This window comes from Grus americana, chromosome 11 (assembly GCF_028858705.1).
Source record: "Grus americana isolate bGruAme1 chromosome 11, bGruAme1.mat, whole genome shotgun sequence".
NCBI classification, from domain to species: domain Eukaryota; kingdom Metazoa; phylum Chordata; class Aves; order Gruiformes; family Gruidae; genus Grus; species Grus americana.
Genome location: NC_072862.1, coordinates 14,458,971 through 14,483,204, shown reverse-complemented (window position 1 = coordinate 14,483,204; position 24,234 = coordinate 14,458,971). Strand labels below are relative to the sequence as shown.

The window sequence follows — 24,234 nt, the reverse complement described above, 5'->3', positions numbered from 1 at the left end:
CATAGTACTTTCACAAATAAAAAAAACCCCTCAAAACCAAAAACATTTCCCCACAGCTCTTTTGTTCTCTCCTTTCTACAGCGAAGTCTTGATTTGTGATACAATATCTTCTATGGCAACAAATTACCATCAAGCACTGATTAAGAATTTGCTGTATGTTTCAACACACAAAAAAGCTGTGGGGAGGAAGGAGAAAGAGGTAGAAAAGAAAAGAAAGCTCTTCAGATAAAGGTATTTCTGGAATAAAACTACCAGTTAAGACTTTTCTGGTTGCAAAAGTGCATCTTTAAATAGAACTCTGTGTTGAATAAATCTTACCTTGTTGTTTCTTCCGGCACATCACTGTGAAAAGCGTTGCAAATGCTGAAATGACAACTAAAGGGACTGTAATGGCAATAGCTCTTATCGGTCCAGCCCACGGAGAATGTACTTTGAAAAATAAAGCAGAATTAGCCATATGCAAATAAGCTACGTTATAATTATCTAATCAAATCTTCACACTGGGAATGTAAAACTGCTGCAGTACACTATTATCTGGTAATTCTCAAAAATACAGTAGAATCAAGAATCATGTTGATGTTTTAAATAGGTTTTACGCTGATTGACCCCATCACCACCACATTAGAGTGACTAATGTAAGTAGTAAGTGCTGCGTGCCAACTCATACCTCCCCCCCATGAGAACAACTTTACACCAAGTGTAGTTTTGGTAAGATATGAAATAGTCATTTGGACCTGTCAGATTTTTTCCAGGGTTCTGAACTAGCCATTTAAAAAGAACTGTCTTCCTGCACAGATTACCTTTAGCAATGTGCATTAGGATTCAGTCCATTTTGCCCATTGCCTTCATCTGCAGTTATGTTTTGTGTCTGCAGTTACATTCTGAAATCCCTATTTAGCTTCTCAGTAACCAATATGATACACAGACATGCTAAGCATTCATCTCACAGGTTTTCCAGACTGCTTAATTTCATTTCAGGGCTGAAGTATAGAGACAGGCAACACGTTTAGGCTGCTCTCACACTTTCATTACATTATTTCCACACCACTGCATGCATCAGTTGCATACAATTAAGATACAGGCTATGATTCTTCATATCCACATATACAACAAAAGTGGCTTTCCCACAGAGATTTCCAATGATATATTGATCTAAACTGTATTAAATATAAATGTACAGAGATGCAGATGTGTATGTACAAGCGTGCATGTCTACTCTTTTTTCTTTAGGTCAAAAGATCACAGCACAATTGCCTCAGTAGTCTTGATTAGGGCAAACAGACAAAGGTCAAATCAAGATTTGTTTCCAACATAATTAAAACTGAATTTAAATGAATAAGGTACATACTGTATGCTGTTTAAAAACCAAAATTCATACCTGGCTTTAGCGCATAGTGCATTGTTTTCCTTGTTGTATTAGTGTCATCAACCAGCTTTGAAAAGTAAAAGTTGAATTTTATTTTGTGGAAACTTAATTTTATTTATTCTCTGCAGTATGTAAAAAACTATAACAGCTTTCATGACCAAATGTGAAGACATTTACTGTTCAAAAAGTTAAAATTAAATATCATCACAAACTAGTAATTAGTGAAATCATTTGTCTTTGTTGGTATATATTTTACAATGTTGTAACATTAACTTTCAGAGTTCACATACTGTTGTCATCAAGAGAAATACCCATCTTTTAAGTATAGTAAAAATTGACCAAACTACAGAATTCCAATTTAAAAAAAAAATAAATAAAAAAGATCCAAGAATTATGCAGGCCCACAACTTTACTCGAAGGCATAGGTGAAACTGCCATGCACCTTGGGAAGCAAAGCTATGGAAAGGTAAAGAATGATCTGTCTAAAAAATTTTACTTGACTAAGGTAATGCAGTAGGGATGCCTGAAGTCCAATTTTACAAAACAGTGACTTGAAATATTTTAATTTGAGTTAATACTTCCATTAACTTATTCATTTAGCTGTTGTACAAATGACTATTTATAAATATTACCTCAATTATATAATCCCCTGGAGATACATTCTGAAGAACACAACTTGTAGTATCTGTGTTTTGCTCCTACATCAAAGAAAGAGAATACTTTGCAAGCCATTCACATACTTTTAAAACCTAATAAAACATACATTCGCATTTATTTAGCTATATACAGTGCCCTCTTGTATTAGGACACCTTAAAACCAGCAAAATTAAGTCTCTCCATTCAAATACACAAGGACTATAATCCTCTACCTGCAGTACTAAAATATGATTAATTATACATTATGCCCTGAAGCTCCCTAGCTTTCAGAGACTTAGGATGAAAGGCTGACCAATGAGAACAAACTTGCCATTGAATACTAACCAAAGTTAAGGAAAATACAGCAAATTGCAGCTCCCATAATAAGATTTAGGCACATAGCTGTACAAAGTCACAGAGAGCCTAATTCCATGCACATACCGAAATGAGAGCTATCTTGCGATACCATCTCAGATTGGTAAAGTGGTCACATTTGGTGTGAAGGTGAAATTTAAAAGTAGGAAATAATATGTATAACAAACATAATAAAACTGCAGTTTGAAGTACTAATGAGTTGTAGGGTCTGAGAGAGAGAGAACAGACTCTTCCCATTTGCTTACACTATGCAACTCCAATGGAGCCCTCAAGCCTGGTTTTGACTGATGAGTGCTATCACAATACAATTATTATTTACATAAATAGTACCAAGCAGTTCAAAAAATGTAAAACTGAATGTATTTATATACTATTTTATATTAAGTTTCTAAAACTTCTATAAAACCTTAGAATATCTAATGTTAATAGGTTTATGTGCTTTTAAGAATTATAAAAGTCAGCGACGTACCTGTTTGCAGGCCTTTTGCTTAAATGGCCCTTCATGCTTAAGTTTGTAGTGAAGAAAGTAATATCTAAACCCAAAGTTGTGAGGTGCATGATCAAAGGAGACTTGCATGTTAAAACCCTGCTGGGTAACATTCAGATTCCTTGGCTTCCAGTCTGTCAGAGGAGATATTCATGAAATGGAAAAAAGTGACTCTTCAAGTACAGTAACTTTTTATAAGATGAATATAGATAAAAGTATTACATTTTACTTACAAGGTTTGCAGACAAGGTTTTCTGGCTGTAGCAACAATTCACATGCTACAAATACACACAAAAATTATTAATGATACAGTATCAAAATGCTATGCTATTTAAATAGAAGAAGGAGGGCAAAACAAGGGAGTTCACAATTTTGAAGACAATACCCTCATTTCTTTTCCAGTCTCTAATATACCTGGAGTAAATATATTTTGCAAACTTAGCTTCTTCGTTATGATTTCAAGTCCCTTCTCATCTTTGTGAGAAACACAGGTTCATTAATTTGAAAATAGCATTCCTAAGTGAGATAAAAGGGATAGCACCAGGCACAGCACAGCATGAGAGGAAGTTGAAACTAGCCTTAAATACATTTACTCAGAGTAAATAAGTACGCTGAGTACTATGACAAAGACAAATGTTACTGCACTCTGCATCAACAGATAGACTTGAAAATATTTTTTATAAGTTTTATAGTGCAAAAAAAGCGTAAGTGGGACAAATATCAACATTTCATCCCAAAGGGTACTTGGACTTTCTCATCATACTATTTAAGCACAGAGGAACGTATTCAAGTTTCTTCTCTCTAACTCCAATGAGAGTTGCCAAGTAATTTTGAGCAATTCAACTTGATTTGTTGCTATCTAATTTTATATGTACTCATCTATAGCTATCTCTAGATGTCCATTTTTGAAACTGTCATCTCAAAACCAAAAACAATCTGAGCTTCTACACAATTGTGTTGGGTTTGCGTGGCAAGGTTTTGGTAGCGGGGGGGCGCTACAGGGGTGGCTTCTGTGAGAAGCTGCTAGAAGCTCCCCCTGTGTCTGATAGAGCCAATGCCAGCCAGCTCCAAGACAGACCCGCCGCTGGCCAAGGCCAAGCCAATCAGCGCCTCTGTGATAACATATTTAAGAAGGGAAAAAAAAAACAACCACTTGGAGAGAGCTTTTGCAGCCGGAGAGAGGAGTGAGAAGATGTAAGAAACTCTGCAGACACCAAGGTCAGTGCAGAAGGAGGGGGAGGAGGTGCTCCAGGCGCCGGAGCAGAGATCCCCCTGCAGCCCGTGGTGAAGACCATGGTGAAGCAGGCTGTCCCCCTGCAGCCCATGGAGGAAGGATGAGGGGGTGTAGAGATTCCACCTGCAGCCCGTGGAGGACCCCACGCCGGAGCAGGTGGAGGCACCTGAAGGAGGCTGTGGCCCATGGGAAGCCCACGCTGGAGCAAGTTCCTGGCCGGACCAGTAGACCCATGGAGAGGGGAGCCCACGCCAGGGCAGGTTTGCTGGCAGGACTTGTGACCTCGTGGGGGACCCCACGCTGGAGCAGTTTGCTCCTGAAGGTCTGCACCCCGTGAGAGGGACTCCATGCTGGAGCAGGGGAACAATGAGAGAAGTCCTCCCCCTGAGGATGAAGAAGCGGCAGAAACACCGTGAGATGAACTGACCGTAACCCCCATTCCCCGTCCCCCTGTGCCGCTGAGGGGGGGAAGGTTGAAGCCGGGAGTGAAGCTGAGCCCGGGAAGATGGGAGGGGTGGGGGGAGGTGTTTTAAGAGTTGATTTTATTTCTCATTCCTCTACTCTGTTTTGCTTAGTAATAAATTAGATGAATTCCCACTCTAAGTTCGGTCTGTTTTGCTCGTGACAACAATTAGTGAGTGATCTCTCCCTGTCCTTATCTCGACCCACAAGCGTTTCGTTATGCCTTTTCTCCCCTGTTTAGTGAATGAGGGGAGTGAGAGAGCGGCTGTGGTGGGCACCTGGCCTCCAGCCAGGGTCAACCCACCACAACAATGTCCAGAGAGGAGGAGGAGCAAACCATCTTCATGAGTCAAATGTTCCTGAGAACCACGGGAGCAATCCTGCTGTAGGCAAGCCTGAGATCATCTCAAGCCTGCCTGGGACTTTTCTGGTTGCTGCCTAACACGTATTGTCATACACCACAGATTTATCTATGGCATCCAAACGCTTTCTGCTTAACACCCAGATCTTCCTTCAAAGACTATGTCAGTAACTATCTTAACCCAGACTCATCTAACATCATCATCTACTACATTCATTTCTTTGTTGAGAAAACTAAAAGGCAGGGGGCGGGGGGAAGGGGCATGAGGGGGGTGTGCCCACCCATTGGTGAAGAGATGATATGCAATACTACATTGCATTCAATACTTACGTCTAGTTCGGAAGAAAAATGGGTGATAATTACTTTCATTTTTAATGGAAGGAAAAGGAACAATCTTTACAAAGTAATCTGTTTCAAACTTCAGATTTACGAAGGGCTGGGATTCCATTCCCTACAAAAAGACAAGATTGCAACATATTTTACAATCAACTATTATAACTGAAAGTATCTTTCGAAACAAGCCCACAGTTTTGCAAACACAAGCAGAAATTAATACATTAAGAATCCTTTATCGACCCATCCATTACACATTCACATGAGGAATCTCAATATGGAGTTGGATGTGGACTATTACAGCTGTGCACCAGCACTCCAGAGTCACCCAAATGACAGTTTCCAGCTTCAGGAAAGCTGCTATAGAAGGGGACTAGATGTCTCTAGACCAACAACGATCATTAGTTAAAGAATAATACTTTTAGGAAGCAACCTGCATCCTAATAAGCAGCACATTGTGTATATATTTAGATACAGACATATTTAGATTTATATGCAGCATATAAACACTTTCAAGACTACTCACACCATCAAGCAACAGTGAAACTTTTCTTGAAACAAAACACTTACTGTTCGTTTAAAACTGGGGCTGAGCTGCTTTGGATCTTTTAAAACCATCTGCTGACATTGTCTTCCCTCTGATTTTAACTCCTCAAGTATTACTCGAAATCCTTTCAGGTACTCAATCCCTGCAAACAGCAGGGCATTTAAATAGAAGAACATTTCAAAACGCATAATGTGGTATTTTATGTAATTTGAATATATTTAATTTGTCTTTAAAAATAAAACTGCCCATTCATATGAAATATGTTTGTGTTTTAATACCTGTTGTTGTCAGTTCTTCCCACATTTTCTATCTTGCCTATTTAGAATTCAAACTTTCGCAAAGGCTGCAATTACTACATACTTGTGTAATGCTTAGAGCAGAGGGGCCCACATCTCAGCTGGGGCTTCCAAATTATCAGTGCGATATAAGTTATCATTACCTTCATCACCCTCAGGAATGCTTTATAGTAACTTCACACTTCCGTTATTAGCAACGAAATGTAACATTTTGCTAGCAAATTATAGAAATACCCCTTTACAACATCTTCCTATCATTTCTGAGACTACCACATTAAAGTGACAGTAGTTGTTACAACTTCTTTAGTTCTAGTATAGTATGAGATAACAGAAAGCTTGACTTAAATGGAATGGAATTTATTCCACTGAGTGAATGCTTTCAGTTATTTATAACTGATGCCAGAACTACACCCATTTCTTTCAAGTTACTCTAACACAACAAACTCTCAGAACAGTGTCTTCACAATTCTTTGCAATGTTCTCACCACAGAATAACTTCATGACATGACTAAACTGAGCCATGGTGACGTGACTCTCACAGGACAATACCAGAGTCTTAGACTGTGATAGTTTTGTGGTTCAGGTATCTGTCACTGCACAGTTTTTCAAGACTAAGTACCACTACTCCATCTAATTACAACTTTTCAACAGCATTATGTAGGGCAGAATACGTATTTATCAATTAGCTTTGTAAGCTAATTGCTACATAAATCAAAATGGATTAATTTGACTTTATGCTATGCCTGTCAAATAAAAGTAAGATAAAAATCCCAAATGTATGATTTTCCATGGACCTCCTCTGTTTCACTAGTTTTCATGGTTTTGTTTTGTTGGATTTTTTAATGTTTTATAATCTTACAGAAGATAAAGACCATGAATTGCCCAATGTGTTCTTAATATTCCATGGAACAAAAGCACTGTTTATCCTTACATGAAGACCATGAAAGAGAAAGTGTCCAGTCTCCGTGTCACCCGAGATGTTTCAACAGCAGTTCTGTCCTCATACTTTCCGAAGGATTAACCTCTGATCATTACAAGAAAGAACACCAAGCTTTGTTTCCCATAGAGATTTGATTCATCCAGGCTGCAGCCGAAGATTACCAAATGCTTTCAACTGCACAGTTTTGCAGAATTAAGTGTAATTTTCATATACTCTTTTAAACCCCAGAAATTAATCAGGGGTTTTTGTTATCAAAAAAATAGGAACGCATGATTTAATACCAAAAAAGAAGACAATTTTTATTATCTAAAATGTTTAATTTAATAAATGCAAGTCTAGGCTAAAAAATTTATATCAAGTTTAATATATACACATTTGCATTATTAGCCATATCTCAGAATTTAGGATACAATCCTACTACATAAATGGGAACTTCCAGTTCTTACTAAGTCATAAGAAAAACCTGATATTAAGGCTTTTTGAGGGAGTATGAACCATAAAATATCAAGTTGAAACTCTGCTGTATGAGGAAAAGAACATAAAATAAACAAATTTCTGTTTTAATTTTGAAAACTGTATTGTACTTAACTCTAATTATAATTATTTAATTGATATGGAAAGGCACCTTTGTAGTTAAAACTTCTTTAATGAAGTATTAAAACCATTCAAGAAGGAAACTTCACATCTTCCATTTGCTAAACACTGGTGACAAAAAAATGGGTTCATATTAAGTTACTCTATTGAGAACCTTGATTAGTCTGAAGAAAAAGAAATGATGAGCAGGTGTTGGTATAGAGAGAATGCACTGTAGTGCAGTGGTCTCCAAATCCTATCTCCTATCAAAAAAATTTCTGAGCACAAACACCCAGTTGTTTGGGTTTTTTTCTTGAAATTTGGCTAGTAAATTTCTGTCTTTCCTGATGTCAGGTGTTCTTGCAAACTAATCACAACATGTTGCATTTTTATATTTTTAACAAATGGGTTCAAAACCCACTGAAACTCTGCATTTGGAAGATTTTTAAACTAGGCTATGAAATTCAGGATACCTTGTGTACCACATGTGAAACACAAACGTCTGACAGAGACCGATTAAGGGTGCCACTGTCAATCTGTGTATTAAATATTAGTAAAGCTTAGTTTTTCTTTCCAAGATTTAAAAAATACATAAACAGACATCCTAAAATTTTCTTCGCCCCCCTTAGTGGATCACTTTGCACACCCCCCACTTTGGAGACTACTGGGCAACAAGGTACTTACTTCCAGTGACATTTAAGTGATTGAAGAATATTCTTGGTGACCAGACCTGACACAGAAACACACTGAAGTCTGTATAGCTATGATTGAATAATGTTTCCACTTGTAAGACAATCTGCATGCTAAAGAATCTTTAAGTGTATTGGCAATTAAATTCAGTCAACACCACTGAAATGCACCAATGCCTTGGGACAGAGAATGAAATCAGGGCTTTGCACAGTTCTGAGGAGCAGGAAAAATTCAACAAACTGGAATAGCAAAAAGCAGCATATGGCTGCAGAGAGCATCCTAGTTTTAAGGGTATTTCAAGTGAGCTAGTAAAAGTAGCAGCTTTGCAAAGCTGTTAAGAATTTCCTTCTTCTTAAGCAGTTTGCTTCAATGATTCCAAGCGTAATTTAATTATTTCACTTCATACCGATCAGCAAGAAGTTATTACCAAAGACACGACGAATTAGTCCGTTTCTCTCTACTACTTACCAACGGCATTTGCTGTCCAAAGTATTGTCACTGCAACCTGTTCATAACATGCGTACTGACTGATAGTTATATTCTGCACATCTCCAATCACATGTTTTCCCACTGAATTCAGATAAGGCGTGCAGTCTAAAAATATGGAGAAATAAACGATTCAGGAAAAACATTTTAGCTGACCTTCTTGTGCCATACCAGAGCAAGTAAATCATAATCTGCCAACAGCACCTAAAGATCTATTCAGGTAACCATTTCCAACATGACCTGCATCTTTCCATGTAAATAAATAAGTTAATTTCCTAACATTTCTTCAAGACTGAGCAAAGAAAAAGTACATGTGCACTATTTATTCTATAAAAATAAGTACTGTGTAGTAAATCTAGGTGAAGCTTTTGTCTCAAGACACTGAAAACCACAAAACTTTACAAATCATTGAGCACAACCACTTTCACCAGTTGCAAAACCCTAATTCACAGGACTCCAAAGGAGATTACCAGTTTATAATTCCAGTGTAGCCTACGACAGTAAGAGTAAAAATGACACATGTTGGGACTACCAAAAGAGAACAATTTTTCTTCAAAGAATATGAGGACTGACATTATTTTTGTGCATGTACAGTGCTTAGAGCAAGAGAATGTCAGTCAGTGATCAGGCACGTATGAGAACAACAAACAATGTGAAGCTTTAGAACTGGTGCTCAAGAAGTGCTTTTTAACCACGATACTGCTTGATCCTGACCATAAAGAACCGACTGCCTAAATCCATCTCATCTCTGTCACCCATTCAGTAGCCACATCCCCATAGACCATTTTCCTGCCATTGGATCCAGTCAGAACTGGTTTTGCCTTGTTATCCTCACAAAATACAGTGTATTCCCTAAAGTTACAGCTCCGCAAACATGTGATTATAGAAAACCTCAGCTTTCATTAAGAAAATAAGATGTAAGAAAAATATTCCTGACTTTGTTGTTGGACTCGACCCTTTCTTTCTGCATTCAAAACAAGAAAACAAATTACTCCAAGTTTTACTACTTTTAAAGCCTTACAATGTTTATGCTCATATTTTGTGGCAGGAAGAGAAGTAGCGGCCAGAGAATTCAATAGTTCCGGAGCACAGTATGCATGAAGATGTATATGCACAAACATTCTGCTTTTGAACTAGTGAAGCCAATAAAATCCAGAAAGAGTTGACCAGTAGACTGTACATTATTGCCTGATGATTAATTCTAAAAAACTGAGATAATCTATATGCTATGTATTTGCCTATATAGGGTTTGTAAAGAAACATGACAAATCAAGTATTATGATAAGTCAATGCAGGAAATTCAAATTTAATTCAGACGTGCTATTTTTAAAGGCTGGGAAAGAGGAATTATTAACTGAAAAGCAGTTTTAGAAAATGCCTTTTTACTATGAATAACAACGGTAAGGGGTCTTTTATGTAACTGCCACACATAAATAAGAATAGACCAGTTTGTACAGCACTGCCTTTTACAAAAGCTGGGCAGTTGGTACTTAGTCTGCTGTTTGTAGAATTCTGTGGCTACGAGTGAACTCAATGACAGCATGAACTTCCTCTTAGGAGAATAGAGTATCTCTTCCAATGGAAAGTTTGAAGTAACAGGTTTTTTTGCTAAGTCTGGAACTAATTAATAGCAAGCCCAAGATTTTGGATCCTGGTTACTAAAATTTTATGGTCAAATGACAATTTGCCAAAATGGAATGTAGCACAAATGTCTGAAGTTTGACTGTGAGTCACTGATTTAGGTTTTTAAAGAACGACAGACTTAGGAAGAAAACAGCAGGGAAAAACTGCACTTTCCAGGAAACCACTTCTTTTACTTGAATACAAGTGAAATACTAAACATTTGGTTTTCATCTGAATGAATAATCTAACCAACTAATTTAACAACATAAAACACAGTTGACTAGAGTTGCTGTGTGGCAAAATAAAAGCTTTTAAATCACAGCCAGCAAGCCAAATTCTCTTTTGTGCTGGCTTATAATATGGAAATACATACTTATTGTGAATATGAACTCTTTAGCCTTGCTATCAGGGAACAGTTTTCCTAATACTGCAGAACTCAAATAACTTCTTTGTCCAGGAAGTATGCAGTGCCAGCAGAATTTTGAATTAACACTTGTCATTGGTTAAACACAGTTCCTGGTGCCAGAATTAATGGCAAAAACATGACAGATACTGCAACTTAAACAGACTCTATTGTGTTAACTAAATGTGGGGATCTCTGTTCTGACTGATATTATTTCCTGTTTTTCTTTATAGAATCATAGAAGTGTTTAGGTTGGAAAAGACCTTTGAGATCATCAGGTCCAACCGTTAACCCAGCACTGCCAAGTCCACCACTAAACCATGTCCCTAAGCACCACATCTATGTGCCTTTTAAATACCTACAGGGATGGTGACTCAACCACTTCTCTGGGCAGCATAGTCCAATCCTTGACAATCCTTTTGGTGAAGATTTTTTTCCTAATATCCAATCTAAACCTCCCCAGCACAACTTGAGGCCATTTCTTCTTATCCTATCACTTGTTACTTGGAAGAAGAGACAGCTCATTACAACCTCCTTTCAGGTAGTTGTAGAGAGCAATGAAGTCTCCCTGTTTATGTGGATAAAAACCCCATAACTTTTGTAGCAACCACTTACCTCTTCTACAATCTGACATACTTAAATTTTGCTCATTTTAAATATTAACATCAAATTAATGTTAAAAAAAATTCACAGTGAAGGATTGCAAATTCAGAAATTAACATAAAGATAGAGGAACAACAGGATGATCAGAATGAAGCAAAAGGACTATTCTTAGATTTCCTGATACTGAATATGGGTAAAATTTCATCAGTGAGAGCGTGTATCTGAGGTAATTTCTTTGGGTAGGCAAAAAACCCCAACCTGTGACTTGCACTGGCATTAATACAAACATTACTGCTGTTAATTAGGACTTTCCCTTGATAGTACATTGAGTTTATCTTGATGATGGCCACTAACTGCCCAAATAAGGATAAATTCCCATCACAGTTTACCGACTAGACAACACAGATGACAAAACCTTTTTAAAAATGAAAACAAGAAGATACAGCCATTTAGCAGACATTTCAAGAGGTTTGAAGTATTATTGCTGCAACCTGCTTATTACTGTTATTATGCTAGAGATTACTTTCTTCTTAATTTAGCTGCCAAACAGCCCACATCTGCTACAGTTCTAAAACTATCTGTCTTCACTGAAAATGTAGACAGCAGTTTTTGACTAACCTGGTCCTTTAACACTGTAGCTCGTGAAAAGTTCCAACTACTTCAACTAAATGAAAAGATGCTATTCATCTTCATATTCAATATTAATCCTTGCAAAGACACATTTTTAATATATTCCCTGTATCAAGAGAAAAGATGTATAAAGCTTGAAATAATCCTTTCCTATGACTTTGTGTGTAGTGAAACTTTCAATGACTACATTCTTTCACAGAGTACGATAATTGTCTAATTTTCCAGCCAAATACTGGGCAGCTGATGTAGGCCAATCTAAAAGTGAAACTACTGCAAATTATTAGATCATTTTATTATCAGTGAAATACAGAAAGGAGAAGATACACCAGACCCAGATGAAACAAATCTAGACTTAAAATTACAACAATAGTAAAGAGCTCATGCTATTCTTAGAGCCATTTTTAAGAGACATGTTGCTATACACTGACAACTGTGATGGAGTCCTTGATTTTTTTTAATATAGTGCAAATTTTCAACTTACTGTCATATTTAAAGGTGATATTGAGTAGTCCATTGTTCCTGGTGACTGATGACAGCCCCTGTAGAGAAATATCAAGAAAATAATTTGAATAAAGCAAGCTACTTTGAACTTAGTTAGATTTTTATTTTGTAAACAGTTTGGTGGAGGATGATCAAGTTAATTAGTTTTTTCCTTCTGCTTGGGCACACGATCCATCAATCTGAACATAGGCAATGACAGAACAGATTGCATACACCTGCATGCACTCACCTGACATCAACTTTCCAGATGTAACACTCAAAGTGAAAACAAAGAGAAATGAAAGTCTGAATAGAATATTTGCATGAAGACATGAAAATGTGAGTTAAGTAGTATGACTTGCACGGTAGATGTGAATCATAGAAGCTTGTTTTTGAAAGAAAGTTACGTGATGTTCTCAACTTTCACCGTCTAGGTTACTTGTGCCTATACAAAACCCACACCTTTAATCGAGATTTAATAACAAATCAAACTGGGCTCTCAGGGCAAACACAGCGCAAGAGAAGGGAACAAAGAACGTCAGTCTGAAAAACCCATCTCAGTTCCACAGTCATGAAAAAGAGTATCAGAAGTTCAGAGAGAAGAAGGAATGTCACTGCTAAGCACTGTAGTCATAGCACTTTAGCTCTGTTTTCTTGGTGAAGGTCATTTTCAGGAAAGAAATTAAAGGTAGGAGCAAAACAGTAGAAGAACTGATTAAAGAGCACTCATCACCTCCCAGACAATCCTCATTAACTACCTCAGAAGAGGTGCCTGGAGGACTCTATTACCTATTTGTCACTTGGGCAAACTAACCCACCAAATTTTCAGCACACTCAGAATTCATCTGTAATCAAGTCATCCTTTTTTCGTAAGTCTAACATTATTCAATGCTCACAAGAACTACAGAGAACTCAAAGCTTAACATAAACTGAGGTATGATAAGCGAAGACATAAAACCTATGGTTTAGTTCATCAGTGTGCCTGAATTGTATATGGGAGAAACTTACTACAGGGCGAGTATCAACGTCCAGTGTCTAGATATGCACCCACATCTATCCTTCATTAAAGTATTTATACAGATATATTTATATGTAATTTATGTTTCTGTCCCTGATATAATTCTTGTGGAATTTATATTTTCATGTGCTTTGAGTCTTATGTGGCTATGCACTGGAGTACTTTTCTGTTGTATTTTTTTAAATGTGAGAGACACTCCCCATACAGAGGCCCCAATTATAGACAAAAATACAGATGGAGAATTTAAATTTCAATCTTCCCATTGAATATTGGCTAAAATCAACAAACACTTAAAGGAGAACGAATGAAGCAGTGGATTTCCAACTGGAATAATTCAGATAATTATACCCATAAGTTTTCCAGTAGAGCTTCATATTGTAGAAACCCATTCTGCTACATCAGACACCCTTTTCTATTATCAAATACTATTAAAGCAGATACTGCCATCCTTGCTGAGTGTCACAGAAACTGAGGACCAACCAGAGAACTATTCCACTGCTCTCTCAGGGAAGAATCCAGACACACAGGCAGGCTGATGAGTCTGGTGTCTCTTCCATACTCACAGAAAAGAACTTTGGATTTCAGAGATGCAATGCCTTACTCTTCAGAAAGCACTAACATTGTTTTTGAAACACAAAATGTAGCACCACCCTCACTAGACAGAAATTTGAAAACTGGAACACTGATTCTTATGGAGTAACATCATTCCCTGAAAGGCAAATAATATATTTACCATTATCTTTTAAAGAAATACTACCCATTTACTTAGAATTGTATCTGAGTTTACTGCTACAATGTAAAGAGCAGAAATTAATAGCATAAAAGGACTCCAACAGTAATTAGATGTTGTCAGGGTCACACGTAAACATTCACTGTGTGTCACTTAATAGTCAGACACAGCTATTTAGAAAGAAAAACAAGATATGAGTTAAGTTGCCTTTAAAAAAAAAAGAAAGAGTAAAACACTACATGAAGGATGAAAGCAAATCAGATCTTGATAGTATTGTTAGAAGTGAAATTTGTAATCTCACTTTCTTCTTCAGTGGCTTTTCATTTGTTTAACTTTGATTTAGTTTGGCATTAAACAAGCTGTTATACAAAAAGGTTTCCTGAAACAGGAAGGCATAATTTATTTTTTTTTCAGTCTTAACTTTTCTATTAATACCTGTTCTGTTCTGACTCATTTTCTGTTTCTCTTAAACTACATAACATGTCATTTAACTTACTACTACAGCAAAACAAAGACATTATGTGTTTGATTAAAAAAATCACAAAAAAGAAACTGCTGACTTTTCATATTTATAAACAAAGGCAGATAAACCATCAAATTAATTAATTGTGACCTGTCTTCCTTTTGTGTCCTAGAGCTGAAGTTTTGAGAGACATAAATTTCACCAAACCACACAGAAAATTAGCTGAAGCATTTTAATTCATTAGATAGGATCTTTTATATCCTATATTTAAAAAAAATATAACAATGTTTTTCATGGCACCTTTAACTGCATTTCCACTGGGATTACAGTGACATCATGAAATACGTAACAGTAGAAGTATAAATCAATATACCACAATCATTAACAAAGTAGAAGCAAAAAGTAAATATAACCATAAGCCAAATTCTGCTGAACTTAAGCAGCACATGAGACTTACTGGTTGTAAAAATTTGCTCCCAAGTGTATAAATGGTGCAAAACAGCTGCAGTAATTTGTGAGAGAATTAGGGTGACCTTAAAGTGTTGAACTATGTAATTGTCATATTAGTTACAATTTAAAACACGTAAGCCAGTCAGACAATTTCATCGTGTTAAACTTTGGTATTAATACTCCAAGTACTTGTGAGTTTAAAAATATATTATTCCAGGAAGCATTCCCTTATTTTTAAGGCATAAAGTAATTGTTTTATTTAACATGGCTTATAGCCAGGACAACTCGTTTAGAGCATCTTACTTGAACACTATAAATACTAATGCTATGGCCTTAGGGCTCTACATTCTTAGATAATTAACGACTAACATTTCTTGAATTTACATGCAGCTTCCAATTTATTCTGAACTTTACTAGAAAGCATGTCTCCATTGCCTGGAGCTTTGTTTACAAAATCTCTTTGCTCCACATACTTCTATACACACTGACTGACAAGGAATACATAGGAAAGAAAACAGCCAAAACATCTTTTATGGAGAACTATAGACCACTGATCTTTAAACAGATAATCAAAGTTGAAATGCACACAGATTAAATTACAAAATCTTGTTTGTCAAAAAGAGGCGGTGAGGGGTGTTACCCACAACAACATTAAATCTCACATTATGTGAGCTCAAAGTACAGTGCTCCACAGAAAACATGGTAAGTTAAGATCCAAATCCTGCATCTCTATTGGGTAAGCAAGCCGGAAGGAATTTCCATCACATGTCACATCCCTCAAATCACAGAGATCAATGTTGGATCTGTTCCTCAATCCACATGAACAGCTTGAATAGTTACGGTTAAGATCCTAAAATAATCTTAAATCTGAACAACACTAAAACATATCATCTCCTGAGGAATTAATAACTCCTTTGGAAGTTCAAGGCAGGTGCAGGCATTTCATTTTATTTAAGTATCCATCTTCCAACATGAAAGAGCATAGGTATTAGTAAAGAGGCAAAGACTATTACATGAAGTTACCCTGTATTTTTGTTTGTTTATATTTTTCTAACACCTACCCATCATTTATGGTAACTATTTATTAATGAAATGTGCTTATGACAACTCTTTCTATCCATTATTAGGCCAGAGAGAAACAAAGTTAAGGTTATATTTCCAGAAATAAAGCCTAAATGAAGTTTTAACCACAGGAACTAATTGTGCCTCCAAGAAAAGTTAAATTTAACGTCTGCCACCAGAGGTATAAATTAAATACAATGGAAAGAAATAAAAAAAACTGCTTAATTTTTATTGTTGAACTTTTCCTTCTTCCTTTTAAATCTAGAACATACAGTGTTTCATATTTGAAAGTAACATCTATTTTTCATATTTGACAATTCCTGCAAGAGATGGCATTGGTGATTTCAGAATTGTCCTATGAATAATCATTTTTACAAATAATATTGACTTATATTCCAACATTCAGCTTCTGTTGAGTAAACACTCTTTCATTTGATAAAGGTAATTTATGCATGTGAATAGGCACTGTCAGGCAGCCACTTTAACATCAATACTAGAAAACAGAGATAGATGCTAGCACTAATTACAGAGATCTGGTAAAGGAGGTAGGAAATCACTACCCCTCAAGCATAGCCTTGTGCACCAGACCAAAACAGTAATCATGATTCATCTTTCATGTGTTGTTAATCAATGCACACATGGTCCTAATTTCATGCTCCCATGAGGCAAACTGAAGGGACAATTGGTTTTGAACTCTAACATCAAGATGAATAATCAATGTTTATCATACTCATTGCTCAGTAAACTAAAAGCTTTATAATTGACATCTGTTCTTTTCATTTTAAAGCCTTCTCGGTGCTTTCAACCAAGTTAAAATATTTTCTATTTGTACAGTTGTCAGTAAAAGATGAATTATCTGTACTATTCATACGCCTGCATTTTGGACTGCTTCCAACAGAATACAACAAAATATATAATCCATGCTAATGTTTGATATATAACTTTTGTGTACTCCATTAACTGCAGAATTAATTCTAAACCCTGAGCGGATGGGTTTGTACTATTATTACTATATCCTTGGTGTAACAATTACAACCATAAATTTTATATTTGCATATAAACATATATATTTATTAATGTTCCTGCACTGTATGCACTAATTATGGGAATAACACTTTTAAAAACATCTCAGTGACATTGGAGAAGTAAGTTTTATTAAAAGTGAATTCAAGGTGCAATAGGCTTCTCAGTGTCTATTTCATATTTGAAACAGGGACCTAGATTCTTCAAAACATTTTTAACTTCTTTTAATAAATTGGCATCTTTTGTGTTTCTTCTTACATAAGCAACATAATGATTTACAAGAAATTACCAGATTTTCATTGGGTCTGTTGTTATTTACTGTTTCACTGCATCTTTAAAGTCACTGCATGTAAGTTCAGCTGCAGAGTAGCTGAATGTGTCTTCATGCCATTTGCACCTTGAATTTGGTCTGAGATACAAAAGGTAAAGTGTTGTTTTACTTCAGTTATAAACTATGTATTTGAGGGGGAAAGAAAACCATCATTTTTGAGCATGAAGGAACTTCACGCTCCATCCAAGCCCTGATTATCCTCGTGCTATACAGGCTAGTTAGCTGGTTCTTCCTCAACACATCCTTGTCAAGAACAGCCTATCATGTTCAAAGATCCAAATTTTCCTTCCACGTTACTTGTGAGAATTCAACGGTCGATCTCCAGGTGCTAGCACATTACCTGTACACAATTGTCCCTTTCATATAGAGTATCAGGTTGCCTGGTAGATCAATTAGGCCCTTCCTCTGAACTGGAAGAACCCCTGTTTCATGTGAACATACTTAATGCTTTGACTTTCTCAGCACAGCTCAGCCTTCCAGGGAGCAGATGCCCGGTGACCGGAGGCAGGCACAATACACCTCCCTTTGTTTAAAATTGTCAGGCATGTTCATGTTTAGCATATTCCTTCTCCATCTCCCAGCTTTTTACCCCAATTTAAGCCCTGTGACTTGGAAAAAACATTACAAAGCATCCAATATTAGCCTTTTTTTAAAAAAGTGCTAACTTAACCAACTGTCAAAACCCTCTAAGAAGTAAAAAATTGAAAACCAGGACTGTATAGATGGCCCAGACACCGTGAGTCATAATCCAGGTACAACAACAACAACAACAAAGCTACTTTACATAAAAATCTGGGAAATTAAACTTTCTTTTAAGAGTAACATGTAATACTTGTTTTCCTAAACCAAACATAAGGAACTCATAGTTCATTTGTATAAGAATTGTCCTGGCCTTTTGTGATCATTAAATATCTCATTTTTCACAAAATCATGACATTATCATGGTTTTATGGTTGACTTCGCACACAGGTCATCACATTTTGTCTAAACTAATTCTTCTGCCATGTCAACTAGATACGGTTTTCTCAAGTTCTTCCTATCATGAAAGGATATTGAATTCAACAGCTGCTGCCTTAAATTCCGTCAGAGAATAAGGTGGTCCCTAAACCTACTCATGTGTACTCATACGCCAGCTAGCTTCATGGGGGTCTTTTCCAATTTTTGAGGTGAAACATGCTGATTGAAGATCATTAATTGCAGTGTATCCTATCTAAAAAAAATTCAAGACATTAAAAAAATACAGTAGAGATGCCCTTTCATTATGCCTCATTCCAGGCTATTTTAGTTTCTGTTTAAAAAAGGCAATGTGGAAGGTAACCTTACACATTAGTCAGTTTGACAGAGAGGTAAGAAATCATTTTAAGGAAGAAATACTACAAAAGTATTTACAGCATGAGTCTTCAGTATACAACATGGCTCCATGCAGCTGTTCACTGAATGTATGTCAACTGGTTTACTTTAAAGAGCAGTTCCTAAAGCCACAATTTAACAATAGAAGCAAGTTTAATCTATACTGTTTGCCGCCCACTGTGAAAATCTTAAATCTCTGAGTCGAGCCCAGGAATTCAACGCAGCAAAGCATGGCAGAAATAGGGTACCAGCTCTTATTTCTCTCATGCAATTTGCAAGTTTGCCTAAGAAGCTTTCTATAGTTGGCCCTGTCACACTTAATTTTTTCCAACTTTGTTGTGTGAATAATGTTTGGTGAATTAAAAGCCTTCTAAAAAAACCAAACAAAAAAGGTCCCAAAAAATCAACACAAGAAATATTTTCAAACAATGCACATTTCCCACAAACATGACTAAAATGTGCTAGTGGAAGGATACCTGGACAAAAGCCAAAAGTCTGTAGTTAAACCAGTGTTCTCTTAACTGTGGGACATGACCCCTGGCAGGAGAGTTGGGAGAAAAGACGAGGTGTTTGGGAAGGGGAGGGGGAATAAAAGCAATGCCAAGACAGGTGCACGAATGGTGATTGGGACTGGGAAGGAAGGAAGGAGGGTGCAAATGGTAAAGTTGTTTCTAGAGGGACCCAAGACAAATTAGTTTGAGAAGCACTGACTTGTGCTATAAACAATACATAGAATAACTCGTGTCTGAAATAATGGAGAAGTTAATGAAGCCTGCTATGCATGCTTACTGCTTAACATCCAAAGCTGAATTTTAGCTTATGCCTATCGAAGCACTTCTAAACTAACCTGTCTAGGAAACAATTAAACAATATATTTTCATTCATTTAATTGACTCTCCACTTAATGTGCAAACATGCAGAGCCATAAGTTGAGAGGCACAGTCTTTCTCTCCCAAAGACGTTCAAAGAGAGTTAGAATACAATCAAGAAAAGGTTTCAAAAGGTGACAGAGAAGCAGGAGAGAACAATGGATATATATTATTTATATTACTATGTATACAAAATATATAGGTATGTTCTTTCATTCATTTTGCTTACCACATTAAAAAATGATGTGGCTTTCAGAGCAGAGAACATCAGGGAATAAAAGAAAACCAAGGAGAACAATACTTCAGAGCTACACAGCAAGTAGATTAATTGTATCTTTCATGCGCATAAAGGTTTGCTGCTTCTTCTAAATCAGTATTTTTTAGACAGTCAGATCCCAAAAGAAAGTTTTTTCCTTTAAAGCTGAGCATATGCAGTGGCACCTGGAGAACAACTAAAGAATCTTATTTCCAAAATCATAAATGGTTCACTAAGAATGTTCTGCTGCCAGATTCCTACTTTTTAAATTGGAAACTCCTAGCACGAGCTCTTTGTTTGCTCCCAGGTTTCATCCAAAGAAACACAAAATCTGTAAAAGCAACAAGGATTGACTTCGTAGGTTCAGTTTTAAGCTTCAGACAGAACACAATTATGACTATTTCAGAGTGCTGGGTTTTTTTCTCTTTATTTCTCAATCTAATGCCAGAATGCACACAAAAACCCCCTAACAACTCTGAGGGAAACTGTCATCAAATGTGGATTAACTGCTTTATTCATAACTGTTCTACCTAAAAAATTCAAATCTGAAATCTACTGCATTGTTGGAGATTTCCACTGCAAACAAACTTACAGCAAGCAGACTGGAGATACTTCATTTGTAGTACAGGGTGAGTTTATCCAATTTGTAACTTTTGAAAGTGGTAAGAACAGCTGCTTGCAAGGAAATCTTTAAAGCAGAACATCACGTAAAGGCTGGAATGTGAAAAATTTGACATAGCACATCTATTTTGTTTTGTGTGTATTCACACAATGTCTTTCCCCAGTCCTAATCCTTCTTCTACATTATTTGACAGTCACTGAAATTGTTTAAGAGCTTTGCAGTTGGAAAATATGAAATGCATATTCTTAGAAACTTAATTTTAATTCTTTCTTATATGAATGAAACATACAGGCACAACTAAGGAAAGTATCACACATTCACAGGAGCCGATGACTGTAAAGAAAACTAATGCACATTGGTTTGCAGGACCAACATATAAATAGACCAAAATTTTGGTTCTAGAGGATACAGAGGCAAGGTAATTTAGCAATAACTTCACTTTACTGATTAGAGTGCCATAGAACTCATAAAACTTTTAAAGTAGATAGGATTTGGGACTGTTCCATCTTAATCCCTCCCTTTGAAGTAATGCAATTATTTTGGACATAAAAACCTATTCTTGGGGATTTAGCAACACACAACTGTAATCATCCATAAGATTTTAAAACTGAGAATTTGTAAGCAGTATGGTTCAATTCCAGGAACGATCAATTATCTGCTTGCCAAAATCCCATGTTCAACTTTAAAGAATCTTTCACCACTCCCCCAGCAGTATTTTTAACACCCAACATGAAACTTGTTTTTGCAGGAGGTGAAGTACAAAACCCCAACTTTCTTTAAAATGATACAGGCATCCCTTCCCAAAGTTACCATTCTTGTGAGCTACAAAACTTAAAAAGGCTCAGGCAATGTAAAGCTAGGACTTTAAATGTGATAGGCATCTACTCAGTAGCAATGCAAAGGTACCTTTGGCATTAAGTTCAGTATCATGAGGCACATAAGAAGAAAAACATACCAAGATACATATACAGCCGTGTTATACAATCCCCTCATCAAAAGTGAGGGGCAGATGACTATAGTTTCAGAACTAACTGGCACAATGGCTCTATCAGACCTTTTTAATCTGGATGGGAAGAAAAAAAAAAACCAAACAAACCAAAACCAGTAAAAAGGGAGGGACCATTATCAAACACAATGACTAAAAATACTTTTTGCTTAGAAGTGAAAGTTCTCGTACATCTACTATGCTGATAAAATAAGTTACCTTTCTCTATAAATCTTCCCCTAGGAAGCAATCAAGAATTCCTCCCTTTCTTCTATTCACAAAGTTAATGACAAGCTGCATAAGCTGGCTTCCTGCAGAGTTAGAAACAAGTCTCAGTTATGCTGCCCTTCCTTCTAACTGTGTTAAAGACATAGGCTTTGGTTCCTCCACTGCTGCACGTTCTTACTCCCAGCTCCCCTAGACAAGCGTGCAGAGATTCTTACTGCTGAACTATGCAATTTTAGCAAATAAATTTCTTCTCAGAGCCTCCGTCTAGTCCTGGTCCACAAAAATGAAAATTATTCCCACAGCTTAAGCAGTAATACAATCGGCAATAAGGATTAGAAGGTCCAGTGCTTACTATGTACTGATGATCCACATGGTTGAACTTGAGACACAGGCAGATACATTTGGTGGCTGCAGATTTAAAGCTTCAGCTGCCAGGGAATTTATACACTCCTGGTTACCCTCTATGGAGTACAGCCATCATAAATGCAGCCAAAAAAACTCCATTTGGAATGTGTCAGAAATATACACAAAGCTGCACAAACACTTCTGGTCTACCTGAAGGATACTTGGAAGAAATAGCACTCAAATATTCCAACTATACCGGCCCCTCTCTACAAGCAAACTGGAGCTTCCCCACTTACAGCCATTTAAGTAGGAAAAGTTCTGCCAAATGATGATCAATGTCAGAAATTTGAACACAACACAATAAAAACCATACAAAACACAGCTTTCTGAGGACACATTCTGAAGATGAACCGCCAGTCTTGAATAATATTTCTCTCAGAATTCATCTGATCACCAAGGCTGACTGTCTTCTCCTAGAGTTTTGATTTTCACACTCTGCAAATCCATATAGTTTGTCCCTAATTGTGCCACTCAACCTTCTTTTTACACAGACTAGTTTCTGCCATCAAGACTGTTGAGGATTTTCACAATGAAAAAAAGAGATGAAGACAGAACACATTCAAATACTCCTGTGTGCTCATCTCTCTCCAGTACTTGGATTGGAAAAGCATTACGTATTGATAAATCTTACTGTTGGGGGCGGGGGGGGGGGAAGTGTGTGTTTTAAGTATATCTGTACTGGCAAACTCTTTAGGCATTATGTGCTATCAAGTCCCATGAGGTTTTTCACTACTAAAAAAGGGAACCTATTTTAAAATAGATATTTAATGTTTGAAATACTATTGAAACTCCAGTCTGACTGCATTCAGTTTCCACTAATAAAAGTCACACCCTATGGATATCACACTTTATAATAAACTGTTTTACTTGAACATGTGTAAGAGATGCATTTTTCCTACATATTTAATGTTAAGTGCTTTTGAAAGTAGGCCAAAGCAAAGGTTACACGTTCTGTCCATACAGTACATGGCTAGTTCATAACTGCCATTTTCATACTAATTAATACACTACTTGACATGAAATGTGGTATGTGCTAAAACACTGACACAACCTGTATCACAGCCTGCTTGGGCTTTAAAATACTTCATTGCTGCCATTTGCTTAACTACTATTTAAGGTCTTGCAATACTTTCATTCTGAATCTTTTTCACGAAGGATTGCTCTTACCCAGTTCTTAGAACCTTGGAGCACTTTCTGTTCTTCTATTATTGGTTAAAATTAGATTATCCAATTTAAAAAAAAATACGGTGAAGAAAATTTACATCCTGATAACATTTAGTTTTTCTGTCAAAACAGCTTCTTTTGAATGATAAATTTACATAACTCACTAATAAATAATATGAAATCACACCTTGGGAAAAATAACAGGACCCTAAAACCAAATGCTTAATGTAGAAATGCAGGCTTGGCATATGGGTCTACTCTCTCATGACCTACTCTGACAAGATGCAGGAATGGTACAAAGTGCATTTAGCCTCAGGAAAAATACCATTGCTCTGTTGCTCTAAAGAAATTCCTCCGGTTTCCATACAAGCAGCACCAATAAGATCCAGACTCATTCCTCACTAAGTCCTCACAAACTAAAGGAACCCGAAGAGAGGGTATCCTAAACTACAATTTCACATACCTCACTAAAATTGCCAGGAACAAAAAATCATTTTAGAATACTACATCAAACACATAAGCTGTTCAAGGGGGGGAAAAAATCAGCTAAGACATATTTTCTTACATAGCATTTCTATTGCGGTAACACCTGAAAGGTCAAGCTAGGCTAGGTGCCAGTATGCAAGAGACTGTAACTGATTATCACCATGGCATATTTTATAATGTCCAGTCATAGACCAGCACGTTCCTGTGGTGTTGCACATACCCACAAGGAGCGTGGTGACAATTCTAAAGCCTTAAGACTGAAGAGAT

General features: G+C 36.6%; 1 protein-coding gene across 2 annotated transcripts in view; it reads right to left on the bottom strand.

The window, feature by feature from the left end:
* IL17RD (interleukin 17 receptor D) overlaps positions 1-24,234 on the bottom strand; it is a 64,239-nt gene that overhangs the window by 10,928 nt on the left and 29,077 nt on the right. For both annotated transcript variants that reach the window (XM_054838759.1, XM_054838758.1), the window contains exons 2-10: positions 12,527-12,584; positions 8,769-8,894; positions 5,825-5,943; positions 5,252-5,372; positions 3,098-3,142; positions 2,847-2,998; positions 1,999-2,064; positions 1,379-1,433; positions 319-429 (exon numbers count right to left, since the gene is read on the bottom strand). In XM_054838759.1, the coding sequence (XP_054694734.1) occupies positions 319-429; positions 1,379-1,433; positions 1,999-2,064; positions 2,847-2,998; positions 3,098-3,142; positions 5,252-5,372; positions 5,825-5,872 (598 nt within the window). In that variant the 5' untranslated portion in view covers positions 5,873-5,943; positions 8,769-8,894; positions 12,527-12,584. The remainder of the gene's footprint in view (positions 1-318; positions 430-1,378; positions 1,434-1,998; positions 2,065-2,846; positions 2,999-3,097; positions 3,143-5,251; positions 5,373-5,824; positions 5,944-8,768; positions 8,895-12,526; positions 12,585-24,234) is intronic.